The sequence below is a fragment of the Portunus trituberculatus genome, chromosome 39 (genome assembly GCF_017591435.1).
Source record: "Portunus trituberculatus isolate SZX2019 chromosome 39, ASM1759143v1, whole genome shotgun sequence".
NCBI classification, from domain to species: domain Eukaryota; kingdom Metazoa; phylum Arthropoda; class Malacostraca; order Decapoda; family Portunidae; genus Portunus; species Portunus trituberculatus.
Genome location: NC_059293.1, coordinates 3,119,081 through 3,140,465, shown reverse-complemented (window position 1 = coordinate 3,140,465; position 21,385 = coordinate 3,119,081). Strand labels below are relative to the sequence as shown.

At 39.6% G+C, this 21,385-nt stretch overlaps 1 protein-coding gene across 5 annotated transcripts in view; it reads left to right on the top strand.

Annotated features, from left to right (window-relative positions):
• Window positions 1-21,385, top strand: part of LOC123515519 (NADPH oxidase 4-like) — a 162,144-nt gene that overhangs the window by 74,535 nt on the left and 66,224 nt on the right. For 4 of the 5 annotated variants that reach the window (XM_045274206.1, XM_045274209.1, XM_045274204.1 and 1 more), the window contains 4 exons: window positions 6,735-7,100; window positions 8,200-8,300; window positions 10,069-10,233; window positions 17,778-17,840. In XM_045274206.1, coding sequence (XP_045130141.1) covers window positions 6,735-7,100; window positions 8,200-8,300; window positions 10,069-10,233; window positions 17,778-17,840 — 695 coding nt within the window. The remainder of the gene's footprint in view (window positions 1-6,734; window positions 7,101-8,199; window positions 8,301-10,068; window positions 10,234-17,777; window positions 17,841-21,385) is intronic. The other variant, XM_045274207.1, reaches the window with a different exon arrangement.

Genomic DNA, 21,385 nt, shown 5'->3' with positions numbered 1-21,385 from the left:
ATTATGCTGCTATTTTTTAGTCACTATATTGCCTTCGAAGAGGAAAGTGGATGCTTCTCTCTTCGGAGAAAAAGAGAGAGAGAGAGAGAGTGACATTTGCTAATATTTTAGACACAAGCGGGACGCATGTAGCTTATCTTTCGAGAGGAAGAGGGGGAGGGAGGGAAGGGAGAGGGAAACGAAGGGAGGAGAGAGAGAGAGAGATTAGAAAATTTGTTATTTTTGTATTTGTGTGTGTGTGTGTGTGTTTTCACGAATGTTACAAGGCGGGACGCATGTAACATCATTCGAGAAGGAGAGGGAGATGGAGGGAGGAAACGGAGATGGGGAGGGAGGGAATGGAGAGAGAGAGAGAGAGAGATGGGAACAGTCTATGCCATTGGGTAATTTTAGACACAAGGTTGGACACATATAGCTTATCTTTAGTGATTGGTGGAGACAAGGATGGTGGGAGGAGCACTAGGATTTCAAAGACAGCATACGGCGTGTGTAGTTGGTATCCAACACACTATACGGGACAACTGAACTGAAGAAAGTTCAGAAAAGAAATATGACGCCTACGTAGGCGTCACCGTATTTGCTACTGGGGCTTCATGACGCCTACATAGGCGTCACCGTATTGAAGGGGTTAACGATAAGGCACAGCAGACATTGCATTGGATGGAGGACAGAGCTATTGTTCTCACACCTCAATTCATCAGTGAATCTCACAATGTGATGGCAGATTCCTTCAGCCAGAAGTCACAGGTCATTTTCACAGAGTGGACTCTTCACCAGGATGTATGCCTAGCCCTGTGGCAACTTTGGAGGGATGCCTCTTGTGGATCTGTTCACCATCAGCCAGAACTTCAGGCTCCCTGCATTTGTCTCCATTCCCAGATCCCATGGCCATTGCAACAGATGCCTTTCTCTTCCCTTGGGATCACATGGATCTATCTATATGCTTTTCCACTGTTTCTGGCAATCAGGCAGCTTCTCTCCAAGCTCCAGTTTTCCGGATAAGACCATCATCCGCATTGCACTGTTCTGACCATCCAAGGAATGGTTTTTGTATCTGCTACAGGCAACCATCAACAAAGCCTGCCTTCTCCTGGCATGAACAACCTTCTGTGGCAGTCTCACTTCCTTTGCTTCCACACTGGTTTCCACATGCTTCAGCTGACCTTGTGGATACTGTCCAGCAAAGTTCCTGGTGGGATCTTGATGGCGTTCAACCGTTGTGAACTACCAGTATAAGTGGAAGTGTTACCATCTGTGATGTTGACAGGAGGGACACACTGCTTTGACACTGGTGCCAATGGGGAGGCGGTGGCATAGTGGATAAGGTGGTGAGCGTGGGATTGGACAGACGTCCACACATAAGTTTGAATCGCACCACATACCACTTTGAAGCTATGCCATTTGTTGAGTGGTTTAAAGTTACCTACATGTCACCATGATGCCCAATTTCTAGGTGGTTACACCCAAGATGCACTTAGGTGGTGATATGGGCCCTAATATGGGTAGCACTATAAATAAAATTGCCTGCACCACTAATGGACAGAAGCTTAACAGTACTTCCCACATATACTATTCAAGTATGCCTACAGGAGCTATAGGCCATAACACACACAAAAAAAAAAAAAAAAAAAAAAAAAATTGCTGATGTCCTCCTGCACTTGCACCAGGATGGTCATCTTTCACTCTGGGCAGTGAAAGGATACAAAGCTGTGCTTGACAGTGTGTTATGCCTAAAAGGTTTTGATCTCTCTTCTGAACCAGTCTTACAGGAGGTCATTCATGCCTGCAGTCAGAGGGTACACATACCAGTGCACACAGTGCTCCCATGGAATAGGGATGTCATCTTATGGTGCCTTGTCTGCTCTCCCTTCGAGTTAGTAGACCAGTTTTCTCTCCAGCTCTTCACCCAGAAGACACTTTCTCGTGGCTCTGGTGACGGCCAAGAGAATTGGGGAAATTCAGGTTCTATCTGCTCAGGTCACAATTCAGGACCACAACATGGTGCTATCTTTATCTTCCTGACTTTGTAGCCAAGACCACCCTCCATCGTTCCAAACCAGTTTAAGGGTCATGACACGGATCTATTGGGAGACGCTACGACGGCACTGCCCACCATTCTTCCCTACATGACTTCCACACATGCCTGGTAAGAGTCACGAATCTTTGTGGACATTTTCACCTGTGATCAACCCCCTATTTGGCATTGTCCCACCACCTAAGTGTGGTCATCTTCCTATAGTAGAAGGAACAAGTATTATGTCAAATAAATGACATTTTTATAACTAAAATATATTGTTTCACTTACCCGTTCCTTTTACACACACTCCCGCCCTTCCTCCCCACGCAATGTTTCTCTTCTTAGTTATTTCTCAAGGTCTTAGAGAAGTGGGGTGTCACGATGGTTACCGCAGGGAGAAATAGGGAAACGGCGCATCGACTTGCACACAAGGTGGGATTGAATTTTAGTCACTGACAGACACAAAGAGACAATGTGTTTAGTTATGAAATTGTCATTTCATCTGGAAATGAGCTGTTGATGTAAATATATAAGTTTACCTAAGTGTACAACACTCTAATGGTGAAGATAAGTGTATGCCACTCTATTTGTAAAGAAAACCACTCTAATAGCAAAGATAATTGTACGTCACTCTAACAATGAAGATATGTAAGTGTGAAGACGAAGTGCCTGAAAAAAGTAATTTGGAAAAAAATGTAACAAGAAACAAAGTAACAGGAAAAAGAGTAACAAAAATAATGAATGCTATAGTTTGTTTGGGGGGAGATTGCCCATAATTTCAGACTACTTCAGATGAGTAGCTGAATGCTTCAGTTTGTTTCTGAGATTTCCTCAACCAAAATTTAACTAGATTTGGTTATTGTTTCAGAGTTTCACCTAACAGGATGAGAGCTTGATTTAGGTGAATAGTTAGCTTCAATTTCAGTTTTTGAGGCTAACTCATCCAAAAAACAAGGTTCAGCACAGCTACACACTCAACTAGCAGCTTGGACATCATGCAGAGTAACAAGGGCAGAGCAACAAGATTTGTTTTGAGGAATATATGTACACACGGTCATGTACATGGAAGAAAAAAATCTGGTGGAAATGTTCTTAGAAAGGGAGTAAAGATTGTAGAGGAAGTCTAAGCACTGTGCCTGACTTGAATAATTCAGAGCCAGGCCTACCTTACAATCACCCTGCTGACCATATCAATGTGACATACATGAAGTGTCATGACTATGAGGCAGCAGGCAGCCAGCTCCCTAGACAAACCACTCTTAATCTTTGCTTAGGCAGTTGTCAATCAAGACCATGCTGTGCAGAAGCATTTTCTGCATGAGGAGAACACCAAGTGATCCCTCAGATATCACAGACGCACCCCACCAATGCCCAAATACTTGCACTGCTTCACTTTGCCATATGAGTGGAAGGATACATTGGGATCCAACCCTCAACAGTTCCTACTTTACAACAATGGGACAGAGGCAATCATTTGGTACACAAGAGGACTTGCACCATCTGGCAGCTGCAGAGACCATCTACAGTGGAGACTCAGTACTCAAACATCTTAATAGTTAAACTTTTCAGTACTCAAACGCAAAAGTTCAATTTATTACTCGAAAAAATACTTGATAGTTGAACATTCACACACATGGTTTTAAGCAAAGGCTTTCTGGCTTCTCCCTTCTCCCCTCTGCCATTTGTGTTGCTGGGGTCTTCAGAATAACATTTTCTTGTGTTCTGTTTGTAGTTTTTCATTTATAAACTTGCATTAACACCAAAGGCTTATTAGTGGTGAAAATATCTGGTAATCAAATGGCCACCCACATGGTTATAAACAAAGCTCTGGCATTTTCCTCCCCACTGCTACCGTTGTCTCATTCTGATACCATTATTACTGACAATACTGAGCAAAGTACTGGTATTCCAGTATACAGAATTTTGGAGCACATCCCTAGTCTTGCCACAGTCTTGAGGAAAACAACATTCTTCTGTGTTCTGTCAGTAGTTTTTCCTTTAGAAATTTATAATGGCACCAAAGAGGCTTATTAATGGTGAAAATATGGAATCTAGCAAAAGTGTAGGGATTAGTGATCCACACCCCTCCACTAGTGGATTCACAATTCAGGACCATAACATGGTGCTATCCTCCGACAAATGTTAGTAAATTTGAAAGAGGAAGTTAAAAAGCAACACCAAATAGTATTGTGTGCATTAAATTTTTTTCCCCATAAATGTGCACATGTGTGAGAATGGATTCTTCTTTAGAAGCCTTTTATTTTGTATTTTAAATATTCATGATTTTGGGTTAAGATAGTATGTGGCCCTATAAGACTGATTTTTTTATAATGTGGCCATAGCACTGAAAAGTTTGCCCACCCCTGATCTATATGGACAGTAACTTTAAGGTGGCACATGCACAGTTTACTGAGGTGTATGTGCTTAGAGTTCCATTTAAGACTCTACATGTCTCCTGTGTCTATACTCTGCTGCAGAATAAGACAGTGTTGTGTACTCAGAGTTGTTTGATGTCATCGTGGACTATATCACACGGTTTGGAATGAACATTCACGTACAGACAGTTGTGACAGACTTTGAAGATGTTTTGTGTGCAGTTAGTGCCAGCTTTAGTAGAGAAGTGGAGGCCAAGGGATGCTTCTACCACCTTACACAGATTACCTGGATTAAGATTCAACAGTTTGGTCTAATAGAGCATCACCACTCAGATTTGGAGTTCTGGGAGTTGTACAGCATGTTGGATGGACTCACCTTTCTACCCACTCAGGAAATGAAAGAAGGCATGAAGCACCTCAAGACTGATACTCCTACTGAAGCTACTGAATTGGTGGATTATATTGACACAACCTACATCTCAGGCAGCTATAGAATTCTGAGGGCATCAGGGTGTGTGATGTACCCCCCGATGTACCCCCGTGCTTTCTGGAATGTACATGAGGCAACATTACACTGCAACTCCCATACCAGCAACATTTGTGAGAGTTGGAACAATAAGTTCTCAGACTTGTTGGACACCACCATCCCTCTGTATGGAAGTGTATACAGTGGTTCCAAAAAGAACATGCTACCGTGGACAGTATTTTATTTCCTAGGAAAAAAAATTCCATTTTCCATTTCTTTTTTTTTTTTTTTTCTGAAACTTTTTCTCTGATCACCATCTTCTAAAACATTTTCTCACCACAACTATTGCCAAATGCCACAGATGAATATGAATAATCAAGTTCTCTATAGCATTTCCCTTGCCAGTCTTCAGTGAGGCATTGAGGAAACCTTTGTGAGAAGCCACTGGTCATTATATTGGCATTCATAATGTTTCTCCTTTTTAATGGAAAATTCATCTATTTTGTAGATGTTTACTATATGCAGTACCTCTTCTTGTTCTAGTGTTATTAGATCTCCTTTGCCAGTGATAAAGAAATCTTGTTAATCTATCACTGGAACTGCTGAAACACCATTGAAATTTAAACATGTCACTACAAGTACAATCATTTAAAAGTAGTGGAGCTGCAGTGCAGAGGAGAGTTAAGAATACAGTCTTTAGTGAGACGTTGAGAAACTTGCCAGAAGCCACTGGTCATAATATTAGCATTCATAACCATTCTTCTTTTTAATGGAAAATTCCTCTGTTTTGCAGATGTTTACTCTATACAGTGGTTTTTCTTGTTCTAGTCTTATTAGTTTCTCTTTTTCCTTTATTATTGTAGTTAGTGCAGTGTAGCTAATCAAACAGTCTTGTCAAGACCTAAATGTTTGTTGTGTTCTTAGTTTTCCTCTAATACTGTTGTGAGTGTAGTGTAGTTGATCAGACATCCTTGCTAAGACTTAAATGTTTGAGGCTCAGTATCCACATGTATACATTTCCCTTTTGTGTCAGAGTGGATGCATGACACAGAACGCCGAGTGTGATGCGACGGACGTGGGTTATAGTGCTAGTTTACGAGTAACTCAAAGTGAGGAAAAAAAATTACCTTGGAATCTGAAAATTCTTTGTCTTGAAATCTTAAGGTGGTTCACTTTAAAACACTCATGACAGATTATTATCCTGTGTGTGTGTCCATTTATCTCAGAAGTCTCACTGCAGTTTGAAAGTATCCATCCAGGTGGCAGCTACAACAGAAGAACCTCCACCTCTCTCTATCCAGACATTCCAAGCAAATATCTTGGATACTTTCTTCTTATTGTTTTCTTTAGTTTTAGTTATTATTTTATTTTCAAAATTACTAATTGTTTTTATACAATAATTACTAAATACTACAATATATGTGAATGAAGCTGTACAGTGACAATAGTTTTCTTTTCTTAGTGTTTGGTTTTTAGGAAGTCAATAGAATACAGTAAAATAGTAACACTGAATACTTTGTCTGAGTTTACAATGTAATGTTTGATTCTTTTGGCACTGACATTGCAATCCTCCACAAGACAGTAAGCACCATGACTTCAGGTATTGCATGATGAAGGATTGCTAACAGTTTAACTACTTTGCATTTCAAGTTTGGATAACTTTTACTTCAGCAAATTTTTGCTTTGCCACCATTTCTGTAATGATGAATAGCAGTTTTCATTGTTAACATTTCAAATCCTTCATTATAGCCTTGGATGTGTTTTATTAGTCAATGGGCTAGCTTTCATGGTAAGCAAAGGTTTTCAGGTTATTTGAGTGCATGATCATATGCTAAGTGATTACTGATGGATATTGATTAATTGGAATCCTACCCAGCAGGATTTCCTGAACCCAGCAGTAATGAAGCCCAGCCTCTGGTGCAAAGCCCAGCCCTCCAGGGTATTGCAAGGCAGGACAGTACACCAGCCAAGCATGCTGAACCAGAAGAAAAGTACAGCTTCCTAGACTCTGAAATCATTGACAGCTACCCAGAGCCTGAGGAGTACAGTTTCCCAGAGCCTGAGGAGTATGGCTTCCCAGAACCCAGCTATGAAGAAAGTTATGGGTTTGCAGAGCCTCTGCCAAGAGTGGATTTTTCAGAGTACAGCAGTGGCTATGGAGACACGGGCCTCACCTTGCCACAAAACAGAGTGATATTTGGGAACCAGGGGCCAGCAGTGTCATCCAACATCTTAGACAAAGGTATGTCTTGTTTGAAAGATGCAAGTAATTTAATCACTTGTAAAAAGAGATTAGTTTTAAAATGGAATAGTGGATGATGGGAACAGACTCAGTAATGAAGGAGTCAGTGCTGAGTCACTAGAGAACTTTAGAAAATATTAGATATATTCATGGATAAGAATGTTAGGTGTTTAAGGCATGGACTTCCATGTATGGGCCTGATGGTTTCTTGCAGCTCATCATATTTTTTTTCTTTTCCCATGATAGATAGTATTGATTACTGTAGAAAAGAGAGGCAGCTAGTATTATTAAAGGAAAATTACCATAAATAAACAATGAGGCAATACAGGATGGCTGTGGCACATGGAAGTGAGACACAAATGTGGAATAAATATTCAAATGCAAGTTTGAAGTAATGGCAATGAACTGCCTGAGAAGTATGTGCAGCATGAGCTGAATGATGATAAGTGAAATTCAGTTCAAATATGAATATTTTATTTGTGCTTATTATGGAGTGAGGCAGGAGGCAAAGCATAGCTGCTGAGACAGCTGAGTCACTTGGAAGTAACACATGGCAGTGACGTGAGAAGTATGATTTGTTAGCATTGATCATGATAAGGGTTGTAAAAAAATTGCACATGAAAGTGAGAGGATGGTGCTGAAGTATATGACAGAAAAGGAGAGCTTAACTATTTGTTTATCTTATTCCACACCAGAGAAAGAAGACTTTTTTCCCCAGTAGCAAATTAATAGAGAAGGAACTTATTGAGGAGTAATGGGGACTCTGAGAGGGATATTAAAGTGGAGTCTCAAGGAAATCCCCTAAACTCTTTTAAACTGTGTGTTAGATTAGTGCAGAGCAAAACTTTGGTTTCTAAAGGAAGTTAGAAACATGATTTATTGCCAGTAAAATGTGATGCGTGTCAATTTGTTTACTGGGTCGTTGTCCTCATATTCATGAGTCAAGTCTTCAGCTGATCTATGGAACAAGAGTGGAATTCCATAACTAGTAACTTTTATTTATATGAGTACACTTAATTGCTTGCATTTCTGGTGTTGTGATCTTTTAAGTGATTGAGCTTGCCTGCGAGATTGCTAGTATATCAATGTCATATTTCAGATCAGAGATTTGAGACACCAGCGAGAACATGGATGAAGAAATTCTATATAAAGAGAAAGATTTGCCATCACTTGCCAAAGTTTGGATCTGTACATTCAGTGGTAAGTGATGAAACATGTGGCATTGTGTAATTGACTGCCATCATGGACCTTGCTCCTCATTGAAACAATTCCTACAATGAACATTGCCTTCATGATCATCTAAACATGGTCTCAGAAGCTCCATTTTCATGTAGATTTGGTCAAAAGTTATGTTGTCATCTAAACATGGTCTCAGAAGCTTCATCATTATCTAAACACAGTCTCAGAAGTCTGACCTGCACACTTACCTTTTAATGGCAGACCAGATTTCCCCCGTTCAGTATCAATAACATCTGTACACTATTCCTGTACTAGGTCATTGCTAGTATTTCTGCAATGCTAAAACACAAAATTAGACTCCAATTTTTCTCACTTTTCTTGTCTGAGTTCATGTAAACCAGTGTTACATTGACCAAGGACACTCACTGCAGTAAGTGTTAGACTGTACACTTTCTGTGCTGTGGTGATATAAATGGCTGAGTGCCACTAGTGTTATAAGCATTGTGAGATACTTTTATCATTTTGGTTAACTCAAAATGTTTAGTGCTTTGTATGTTTAATTATGTCATTATATTTTGCAAACAAAACACTTCCAAGTTTTCAGAGTGGCAGCTGCATATAGACCAAACCACAGGAATTTTTTTTTTTTTTTTTTTTCTCATTGCATATGTATATTGGCAAAAAAAAAATTATGTCAGCAATTTTTTCAAGCATCTAGATTTTGACCAATGAAAATTTCTTTATCCCCCCTCTCTTGCCCCCCTCTCTCTCTCTCTCTCTCTCTCTCTCTCTCTCTCTCTCTCTCTCTCTCTCTCTCTCTCTCTCTCTCTCTCTCTCTCTCTCTCTCTCTCTCTCTCTCTCTCTCTCTCTGTGGCCTGTCCTGATACCACTCTTATTCAAATGTTGTCTCCCCGCTACATGGCGAGAGACCCTAGGTGTAGAAGTAAGGCGCGCAGGAGAGATGGCGGAATCGGACACCGTGAAATCACTGTCGCTACCACCATCCATTGTGGGAGTTGGTGACACAGTGACGTATAGCATATGTTTACTCCTGATGAATGTTGCCAGCTCACAAACAAAGAAGACGGGAAGAAAATAGCCAAAATATAGCCCAAAAATGCCTAAACGACTATCAATGTGCCCCGAGTCTTGAGTGATGAACGTCTATCAATGTGTCCCAAGTTTTGCAGGTTGAGTTGTTATTTTGAGCAATAAAGTACATTTATATCATGCATACAATAAACATTGTATTTATCTTATATCAAATCTAAAGCATGTTAATTTTGGGGCGGTAAATTCGTATCACTAGAACGAATTAATTTTATTTCCATTAATTTCTATGGGAAAAATTTATTTGATATACAATTTTTTTTTATATACAATGATCGTCACGAAACTAATTAAATTTGTATGTCGAAGTACCACTGTACACAGTTTACATATGTTCCTATACTTTTGGACACACTTCTTGTACTAAGCTACCATCTTGTAAAGTCACAAAATTAGTCTTCAAATTTATTTCTTTTCCTCACCTGTGTCTCCCTCCATTCATGCCATTATTACGACATGAGGAAAGTTTCATTAATTCTGCTTACTAGTTGGTGTTTTTACACTGCTTCAGAAACTTGTGTGGAGGATTGAAATAGTGAAGACTGGCCATTAATCTTCTGACCTTCATAGACCCTTCCTGTTGTAAATAGAATTGTTTACTCAAAACTCATGGTAGAAATGCATACCAGTAATGAAGGGGTTAATGTGCATAGATCTTAGGTATCTTTTGTTCTGGCAGACATGGGTGTGGATGACGGTTGCACTGGTAGCCTGGCTAGTGGACTGGCTGGTGCGGTGGTGGCAGCGCAGAAAGGAAGCTACTGTGGTAGAGGTGGAGTTTCATCCTTGTAGTGTGGTTCAAATCACCCTCAGAAAACCTGGTTTCTCCTGCTCTCCTGGCCAGGTAAGGACAACTGTCTATCTCTATATAAGGGCAACAATATATGAGATGGCCCAGACAAGCTACCACTCATTTACACACACACCAAAAACATAAGAAATGAAAAAACAAGGGAAGCTGCAAGAAGCCATCAGGCCTATACGTGACAGCTCCTGCTTGAAACTTATCTACCTGTTTCCAGCTTTCATCTTCATCCTTAAATTTATCTGATCTACTAAATTACTGGATATATATATATATATATATATATATATATATATATATATATATATATATATATATATATATATATATATATATATATATATATATATATTTGTATAGCCAGGGAGGATATTTTCTTGTAGGCAGACGAGGTTGAAAGCTATAGAGCATTCTCCTTTGTTTAACTTTTGTGTACGGTTTCTATGTGCCGTACTGTTTTTCTGTCTTTTTCTCTTAGTTGGTAAAGCAGTTGGCTAAAGGTCAGTGACGTTTCGGAGATATCTCTCTCCATCTTCAGGCTGTGGTTGTGTGAGGCATGTGCGCGTCTTATATATGTTTCCGTTGGGTCAGAGTAGGGAGGTGATGCGCAGCGCTGCGCTGTGATTGGCTGGATTAGTTAGGTGGCTCTGTGTGTCTGGTCTGCGCGCTGGTTGGCTGCTCGTCGTTTCAGAGTGGGGAGGATTTGTAGGTTCTCTGTTTGAATGTTGATGGATGGCTGCATTATGTTGATATAGATGGCTTCGAGGAAAAATAGTCTTCGGGGGTCGTTTTCTCTGTCTAGGATGACGGTGTTGTCCACAAGGTTCTGGCGAGTGATTTGGTTGTGATTTCTTCCATTGTAGTGTTGCTTGATTGCTCCACTGCTAAGGTGACATGTCAGACGTCTTGAAAGTGTGGTTCGTGTCATCCCAATGTATGAGCAAGGTCCACATTCCTTGCTGTTGCAGGTGTGTTGGTAGATGACATGATCCTCTTGCAAGGGCGTCTTGTAGTCAGCAGGTCGGTTGCGGAGTAGGAGTTGGCTTGTTTTTCTTGATTTGTAGTAGATGGTGAGGGTGATTCTGGTATTTTCGTCGGTAGGTGTAACATTCTTGTATATGATGTCCTTCATAACTTTCTCTTCTGTTCTGTAGTCGGTGGACATGTATCCTCGGTAATATAGTTTGATCTTTTCTTCTTCCCTCGGTGTGTCTTGCTGGTTGTGCCATCTATCTAAGTAATTCTTTATGGTTTGGGATACGTGAGTGTTTGAGTATCCATTGTTGACAAGAACTTGGGTGACTCTCTCTAGTTCTTGGTGTGTTTCTGCCCATGTAGAACAGTGCGTGAGGGCTCGCCTCACGTATGCGCTGATGGTAGATGTTAGGTAGCGTTTAGGGCATTCGCTGTCCCGTTGAGGCAGAGTCCTTGGTTGGTGGGTTTGGTGAAGACTGTTGTTTTGAAGCCATAGTTGCTGGCAGTGACCAGGATGTCCAGGAAGGGGAGGCGTCCATTGCTTGACTCTTCATAGGTGAAGTTGAGTCCAGTGGCGTTGATGAAACGTTGGCGGAGGTTTTGAAGCTCTTGTAGATTCCTGACTCGTATGAAAATATCATCCACGTAGCGGCAGTATATGGAGGGACGATCGGTGGTGAGGAGTGCTGATTCGATGGTGCCCATGAAGAAATTTGAGAAAAGTACGCCGAGTGGGCTACCCATGGCGACTCCATCGATTTGTTGGTACATCTTGCCGTCTGGAGAGATGAAGGGGGCTTCTTTAGTGCAGAGTTCTAGCAGGGACTTGAGGTGTTTCTCCGGCATGTCCAGTGGTGTGGTGTCGCTGCTGTGGTATACACGGTTGAGGATGAAGCTAATAGTTTTGTCGACGGGACGTTGGTGAAAAGGCTCTCCACGTCAAGGGAGGCGATGATGGAGTTTGCTTGTGGTGGAGCGTCGTGGAGAATCTCGAGGAAATCAGTGGATGAGTTGATGCAGTAGGTGTTGGGGACGTATGGTGTCAGGAGCTGGTTGAGGCGTTTAGCTATGTTGTAGGTGGGCGTTGGGAGCTGCGAGATGATAGGGCGGAGTGGATTGTTCTGCTTGTGGGTCTTGACGTTGCCGTATGCGTAGCCTGGTGAGAACTCTCCAACTATCTTCTGAAGCTTGAGGTTGTTGCTGCCAGCGTTGATGGATGTGATGGTGGCATTCACACGCTTCTTGAGGGATTCATTGGGGTTGCGAGAAGGTTGGAGATGCCACTCCTCACTAAGCCTCGCTCTCATCGCAAACGCCTTGAGATCGAGATGCTCTTAGACGACATTCAAGAGCTTGAAAAGAAAGGGAAAGTCACCACTTCACCCGATCTCCAACCTTCCCTCCTTGCCGAAGCAAGCAAAAATCGTCTGACATGTCACCTTAGCAGTGGAGCAATCAAGCAACACTACAATGGAAGAAATCACAACCAAATCACTCGCCAGAACCTTGTGGACAACACCGTCATCATAGACAGAGAAAACGACCCCCGAAGACTATTTTTCCTCGAAGCCATCTATATCAACATAATGCAGCCATCCATCAACATTCAAACAGAGAACCTACAAATCCTCCCCACTCTGAAACGACGAGCAGCCAACCAGCGCAGACCAGACACACAGAGCCACCTAACTAATCCAGCCAATCACAGCGCAGCGCTGCGCATCACCTCCCTACTCTGACCCAACGGAAACATATATAAGACGCGCACATGCCTCACACAACCACAGCCTGAAGATGGAGAGATATCTCGAAACGTCGCTGACCTTTAGCCAACTGCTTTACCAACTAAGAGAAAAAGACAGAAAAACAGTACGGCACATAGAAACCGTACACAAAAAGTTAAACAAAGGAGAATGCTCTATAGCTTTCAACCTCGTCTGCCTACAAGAATATATATATATATATATATATATATATATATATATATATATATATATATATATATATATATATATATATATATATATGCAACCCCCGCTTAACGAAGGAATTACGTTCCTAAAAAAAACCTTTGTTAAGCAAAACTTCGTTAAGCGAACCAATTGTAACAAGTTTAACTCCTGACTTGAACTTCCATTGAGAGTAAACAAAGTAAGAGTGCATCATAGTACAGTGAAAGGTTTAATGAAAGTAAAAATTATGAAGTTAAACATTTAGGCATTTAATTTAAGTCATTATAATGTACACTAATGTATGTATGTACGTAACTTTATAATGTTGATGTTCTTAAATTTATGAAGGGAGGGAGAGTGAAATGGGAAAGACACTAACTGGCAACCTGTGGAATGTAAACAAAGGGCGCATCATTGTATCACATACAAAACTTATGTACCACATTTCCACAAGGCCTTCCATTTTATCCATTGTAGAGTCACGAGTTCAGGTGGTTCTTTTAGCTTACATGGAAGATACGGTCTCACCAGCGTTTGTAATAGAGTCTGCTGACTTGAAAACAGTAGAGACAGTAGATGGAGTCAAGATGGTGGCGAGCAATGCTATTAGTTTTCTCGCCTCTCTCGTGTCTGTGAATAATATCCAGCTTCACTTCGAGAGTAAGAGACTTCCTGGTCTTCTTAGCAATGCTAGGCCACATTGCAGGGTGTTTTGGTGGTAAGTTGAGCGAAGGAAGACGATCTGCTGCTGACGCTGTTATTGTTTTGAACAGGGGCAGTGAGTGGTGCACATGTTGTCTACGAGAGGCGCTGATGTTTTCAAAAGCCTATCGGTTTGCATGATACAGTGGAACTTTCAAACTTGTAAAAAATTACCTGGATAAAACTTTGTTAAAGCAAGTTTGGTGTTCGTTAAATGAGCAGATGGTAGTAAAATGAAACCTTCGTTGTAGCGAAATTTTGTTTTTATATATATATATATATATATATATATATATATATATATATATATATATATATATATATATTTTTTTTTTTTTTTTTTTTTTTTTTTTTATAAGGTAAGAGGTAAAAGCTGACCAAGGGCAACAAAGATTAATAGTACAGGCCAACTTAGAGTTGCAGTCCCCATGGAGATCCAAGAAAATTAGCCAAAAGAAAGGGATAACTAAATGTCTTGAAACCTTCTTAAATGAGGTCAAGTCATAGGAAGTTGGAGATATAGAAGCAGATAGGGGATTCCAGAGTTTCCCAGAGAAAGGTATGAATGATCAAGAGTACTCATTAACTCTTGCATTAGAGAGTTGGACAGAGGAAGAAGAAAGTCTTGTGCAGCAAGGCCACAGAAGGAAGGGAGGGATGGAGTTGACAAGATCAGAAGAGCTGTTGGCATGAAAATAGTGGTAGAAGATAGCAAGAAATGCAACATTGCAGTAGTGTTTGTGATTCTGGTGTAGTCATGCCAATTGGTTAGATAACATACCACTCACTTTATTGTGTTAAGTTTTTCCCTCAACCTCACTGACTCTGATATGCTTGCAATCAACTTTTCTTTATGTGAGAAGGACTAACATATTGCAGCAAGGTTACATAAAATTCCCCAGCTCATCCAAATTTTGAGCCTTAATGTTGTGAGGGTCTTGTAAGGAGACCACCAGCGGATGAGAGGATGAAAGGTTGAGGGTGTGCATAAAACACTGGAGTGAGTGCTGAAGATTACAAGACTTCTGATCATCATTGTGCCTGCATATTTACATCACACAGGTTGGAGGAGGTAGTAGACACCTACCAAACAATAATTGAATCCCAGTGAGGCCTAATAGCACTGGTTTTGTTATAGACCTATTCTGGTCTAGATCAGTTCAGGGAGTGCTGTGAACCTATTAAAGCTAGTAGTGATCTCATTGAATGTTTCCCTTGGTGTCTCACAACTCAGGAGGGAGGTCACAGCCTGCCATCTAAAGACAACTCTCCTCCTTCTCACAAAACTACATGCACTTACTACACACACTTCCTTCATTCAAAATAAAAAAAAAAATGGCAATTCCTAATCCAGCCTTAGAATCTCCTGGGGAGGAGACCAGAAATGTCCTTAGCTCAGATTGCTCTTCAGGTTGTGACCCCAAAATGTCTTGACACTTTTTCTTCATTAACTTCTGCAACATTCGCAGTCTTAGATCTAATTTTCAATAACATTCGCAGTCTTAGATCTAATTTTCAATATGTGTAACACCACCTCTCCTCTACTAAACCTCATCTTTTTTTCTTCACCAAAACACAGCTGTCTTAGGCAACTGACAATATCCCTTGTTCTGTTCCCTTCTACTTTTTCTATTCTCATTTTTGTTCCAAAGCTGGATGTTGCATCTGTGTGTGCAACGACTTAACCTGCTCCTGTGCCCACGCTCTCAAAGCTTCCAAGTTTTCCACCATCTGGCTTTGACTCCATTGTCACTCTCTAACTAAATTTATCTGTGCTGTCTATCTCTTCCCTAACTCCTTTGATTATAGTAAATTCTTTGACTTTAACTTCCTAAGTGGAGTACATTCTATCCTTCTATCCTTTCACAGAGATCTCTATCCTTGGAGATTTCAATGTTCACCACTAGCTTTGGCTTTCCTCTCCCTTCACTGACCATTCTGTTGAACTAGTCCTCAACTTTGCTATCCTCCGTGACCTAGAGCAACTGGTACAACACCCTACTTGTATTCCTGACTGTCTTGGAGATATGCCCAACTTTCTTGATCTTTTCCTTACCTGTAATCCTTCTGCTTATGCTGTTACCCTCTCTTCTTCGTTGGGCTCTGATCACAATCTCATTTCTGTATCTTGTCCTATTTTTTCAATCCCTCCTCAGGCTCCCCCAAAGCAGAGGTGCCTTTTGAATTTTGCCTCAGTCAGCAGATGGAACCTAAAGAGGTATTATGCTAGTTTTCCCTGGAATGATTACCATCTCTACCATTTCCTTGTCAGAGATCCATCTCTTTGTGCTGAACACATAACAGAGATGATAGTGTCTGGCATAGAGGCATATATTCCTCACTCTTTTTCTCAACCTAAACCTTTTAATGAAACCTTGGTTTAACATAGCCTGTTCTCGTGCTATAGAGAGATTGCCCACAAAAGGTGCTTGAGCCTTCCATCACCTGAATCTCATGCACTTTATATTTTTGCCTGGAATCATGCCAAGTCTGTTGTTCTTCAACTCGCCAAACACTCCTTCATAAAGTAGAAAATGTCAAAATCTTTTGAACTCCAACTCCCCTCGTAACTTTTGGCATCTGGCCAAAAATATCTCCAGTAACTTTACTACTTCATCTCTTCTGTCTCTAAAGTTGAATTCTTCTCTCAAATCTTTGCTATCAACTCAACCATGGATGATTCTGGGCTTGTCCTCCTCTCCTCCTCCCTCTGACTATTTCATGCCTACAATTAAAGTTCTTCTTAATGATGTTTTCCATGCCCTTGCTGGCCTAAACCCTCGGAAGGCTTATGGACCTGATGGGGTCCCTCATATTGTTCTCAGAAACTGCTTTTGTGCTTGCACCTTGCCTGGCCAAACTCTTTCAACTATGTCTGTTGACTTCTACCTTTCCTCCATGCTCTTTGCATGGTTGAGGGGAGGGGTTTCCACTCACACAGTTTTGTTAGATAAGGTGGAATCAAAAGCTTTTCATCTCATCAACTCCCCTCCTCTGACTGACTGTCTTCAGCCTCTTTCTCACCACCGGAATGTTGCATCGCTTGCTATCTTTTATCACTATTTTCACAGTAACTGCTCTACTGATCTTTATAACTGCATGCCTCCCCCTCCTCCTACGGTCTCGCTGCACAGTCTTTTTTCATCCTCTCACCCCCTATTCTGTCCATCTCTCTAATACAAGAGTTAACCAGTTTTCTCAATCATTCATACCTTTCTCTGATAAACTCTGGAACTCCCTGCCTGTTTCTGTATTTCCATCTTCCTACAACTTGACTTTTTTTAAGAGAGAGATGTCAAGACATTTGTCCTGAATTTTGGATAACTCTTATGATATTCAAGGGAACTGACAACCCAGTGAACTTTATTTCTTTTTTTTTTTTTTTCCTTTGCCAGTATCTCATCCTGCAAAAAAAAATTTTTCTCTCTCTCTCTCTCTCTCTCTCTCTCTCTCTCTCTCTCTCTCTCTCTCTCTCTCTCTCTCTCTCTCTCTCTCTCTGATTATATGATGAATTATATTGATTGGTTTTATGGTTTATAAGATTCCTTTGGAAAGTTATTGGGGAATTCTAAAGTTATTGGCTAATTTCTTCATTTGGATATTGTATTGTGTGTATTTTGTTGTAATATTATGTTTCACTACCAAGCATTCATGGTGCACACTTTGAGTTGCAGTGTGCACACACATCACAACAATCCACACCTGATCTAAGTGCAGGGATAGCCAGTACAGATGTAATACTTTCCTGGAGTACAATGTAATGTGTCCCAGTGTAACAAATCCACAAGGAAACAATAGTGTGTCATTGCAGGATAATTACAACAAAATCTTTTAAATTATTCAAGTTTTATATAAAGTAAATACTTACCAGCACTTCTATATTGAACAGAAATTATATCTATATATTTAATACTCTAATGCTCTAGTTTTATTGTTTTGTATGCATTTTTCCAGTATGTGTTGGTGCAGTGCCCACAAGTGTCCAGGTTTGAGTGGCATCCCTTCACTGTGACATGTGTGAGTATTTATGTGCATCTCTTGTCTCCTTCCTAATGTTACAGTTTATACTTTGTGACACATTCATTATGGAACAAGAATCCCAAGAATGACAGGCAGCAGCAGGTATAGTACCACTGTGAGCTGAGACAAGCAAATGGGACTGTGCTGACTATGGTCTTCATATTAGCTTTGTTACTCAGCCACTGTGTTTTCATCCAGTATGACAGTCTAAGAGGGTACATATTGTGCACACTTCTTTTCCCTTTGTAGTTTTGTGGTTATACTGTGTCTGACTTGCTTTAAAAGAATGAAACAAATAGAGATGTACCGATGCATCGGTATCGGCCCATTTTTTTTGTATCGGTATCGGCTTATTTTATGCCGATACTTCCAATACCTAAAAGGAATTTACTACTTAGTGATATATTCGATATAAGATATTGATGATAGCAAATTAATATAATACGGCATATTAAGTTTTCGTGGTGATTACCGTATGTCATAGAATACTGTTTTCTGTGGTAATAAGCCACAACCTCTAAATTGGACGTGTATGAAACGCGTATAGGCTGAACTCCGGCATCCTGTCACACAGTCGGTCATGAGTCACCACGCATTCTCACTGTCTCTCAGTCAGATGACAGACGCTGCTCCTCCACCCACACAAAGTTCACACAGGTGAAAAGCTTATGTTTTTTAACTATAATCTAAGAATGTCAAACTTCAGATATTGAGATTCCAACAAAATGATTTGGTATATATATATATATATATATATATATATATATATATATATATATATATATATATATATATATATATATATATAGTTAGGCATTTTGCATTATTGTAAATAACAGCATATTCTTATTTGATTTATAATTAACAGTGCTAGTGCTAGCCCTTTCCAAGATATCATACTGGAATAGGTGGAAGCTCGAATTATATATGTACATATATTAATTTTAATGCAAGTTTGATTTTAGAGTTACTTGTGTTAACCTAAGGATGTAAAAATTTCATAACTAAAAAAGTAACAATTCTGTTTTGTAATCATGTGCATTGTGTATAATTTGTTACATATTAATTATTTAAGATCATAACAATACACTAGAAATTTAGAATAAACTAAACTTTTTTTCTATTTAATTGAAAAGATTAGGTGAAAGCTCATTTTTCTGAATTGATCTACTAATGTCTAATGAATTAATATCAGAGGATGTCAGATTTAATTAAAGAAAAACATACACAACAAAATGAGTTTCTTTTGCTAATGTTTTGTCTGTTTTACAATTTTAATAATTTTAAAAATATTTTTGATCGCCAAAATATCGTCAATAAAATTAATAATGAAAATGCAGAAGACCAAATGGTCGCTAAAGGAGTAAGAAGTAAGAATTTAAAATAAGTGACAAGAATCAGAAGACTGAGAAGATATTCATTGCAATTACTGAGTAATTTACCTTTGCAAATGGCTTCAAGAAGCTTCTAGAATTGCTCCTATTTCACAAACATTCTCAGAAGGACTTACAGCATCCCCCAAAACAAAGCCTCCCATCTGATAACGCTCGCTGTCCACCAACTCATCCTGGTGTCCAGTGTAGTAATCACTATAAGTAGTAGTATCGGTATCGGCCCAATTAGGTGGTATCGGTATCGGAATCAGCCAAAATTTTGACATCGGTACATCTCTAGAAACAAATAAAATGTCTTCATTCCATCAACAAAAGCAGATTTCCATGGATAGGTGGTAATTTCTCTAGATTTGTTGCAGTTGCTCCTCCTGGACTCTTCCTTTTTGGCCCAGGCCTGTTATTAGTCTCAGTATCCTTCACCTTTCCAGTACATCAAATAAAGTAAATTTCTACATGTAAGTGGTATGTCCTCCTAAGACTTGCAAAAATTTCCATCAGGACTCTTCTTCCTCACTCCAAGCCTGTCATTAGTGCCAGCATTCTTGTTTACCTTTTCATTAACCTGTTTACTGATGTAGTCATCCTTTGTTACCATTCAAAACTAGAATATTCTATGCTTAGATAGAAAAATCAGAGAGAATATGATATTTTTGTCTGTTTAAGGTACTGGACAAGTTAAGATGCTGACCTAGTATTTGTCTCTGTATTTGTAGGTGATTGTGGGGGAATAATATTGGGTTGCAGTGAAAGAGTGGAGTGGATGGAATTCACATCAACATGTATGCAAAGCATTTTTATATGAAACATTAACTGAGTAAATTTGTTATTATGTTTTGGTAAGAATTTACTTTTCACCAGGGAGTGTGAGTGGTGTATTTACCTAGTTGCATTTGCCTAGTTGTATTGTACAGGGTTCGAGCGGGGCTCATAGTGTCCTGTCTCCATATCTCCATTCATCTAATTTATCTTAAAGTTATGCACATTATGTGCTGTAACAACTTAATTATCCAATGCATTCCATTTTCTCACTGTTCTGTGTGGAAAACTGTATTTTCTAATATTCTTCACAGACTGTCTCATCCTGATCTTTTCATGTCCTCTTGTCCTTCCATCTTCTGTCAACAGCACCAGGTCTTTTGTCTATCTTTTCAATATCATTTACTATCTTATACATTATTATTAGGTCCCCATGTTCTCTTCTATCTTATAAGGTTGGCAGCTCCATTTCCTTCAGTCGTTTTTTAAATGTGAGGTCCTTTAATTCCGGCACCATCTTTTTAGCAATCTTTTGTATCCTTTCCAATTTTCTTATATTCTTTTTAGAGCTCGGAGTCCAGACCACTGCTGCATATTCGAGCCTTGGGTGCATCATGCTTGTGATGATTTTTTTCATCATATCTTTTTCCATATAATGAAATACCATTCATATTAGTCAACATTTTATATGATAGTCCAAATATCTTGCTTATGTGTTTTTCAGGGCTCAGATTTTCCTGTATGATCACTCCAAGATCTTTTTCCTCTTTAGTCTTCATTATTTGTTCCTCTCCCATCAAATAGTTCCATACCGGTCTTCTCTTACTCTTTCCTAGTTCCATTATGTGACATTTTTTGGCATTAAACTCCAATTTCCACTTACTGCTCCACTCATATATCTTACTTATATCTTCTTGCAACAGCAGACAGTCCTCTCTAGTATTAACAACTCTTAGCAGCTTTCCATCATCAGCAAATAAATTTATATAATTGTTTATCCCTATGTGAATGTCATTTACATAAATCTGGAACATAATAGGGGCTAACACTAACCCTTTTGGCACTCCGCTAGTTACTTTACCCCAAGATGAGTATGCATCTCTAATCACAGTTCTCATTTCCCTATCCTTCAAATAATTTCTTTTGTCCATTCGAGCAAGGTTCCACACATTCTCTTATGTACTCTAGTTTCCAAAGAAGTCTTCAGTGCGGGAATTTATCAAAAGCCTTTTTAATATCCAGGTACACTGTATCTACCCATCCATCTCTGTTTTCAAGTCCTGCAATAACTCTCGAGTAGAAGCTTAATAAGTTTAATACAACATGACCTCCCTGTCTTGAATCCAAATTGTCTGTTCGAAATGACTTGCTCTTCTAGAAATTTAACACATT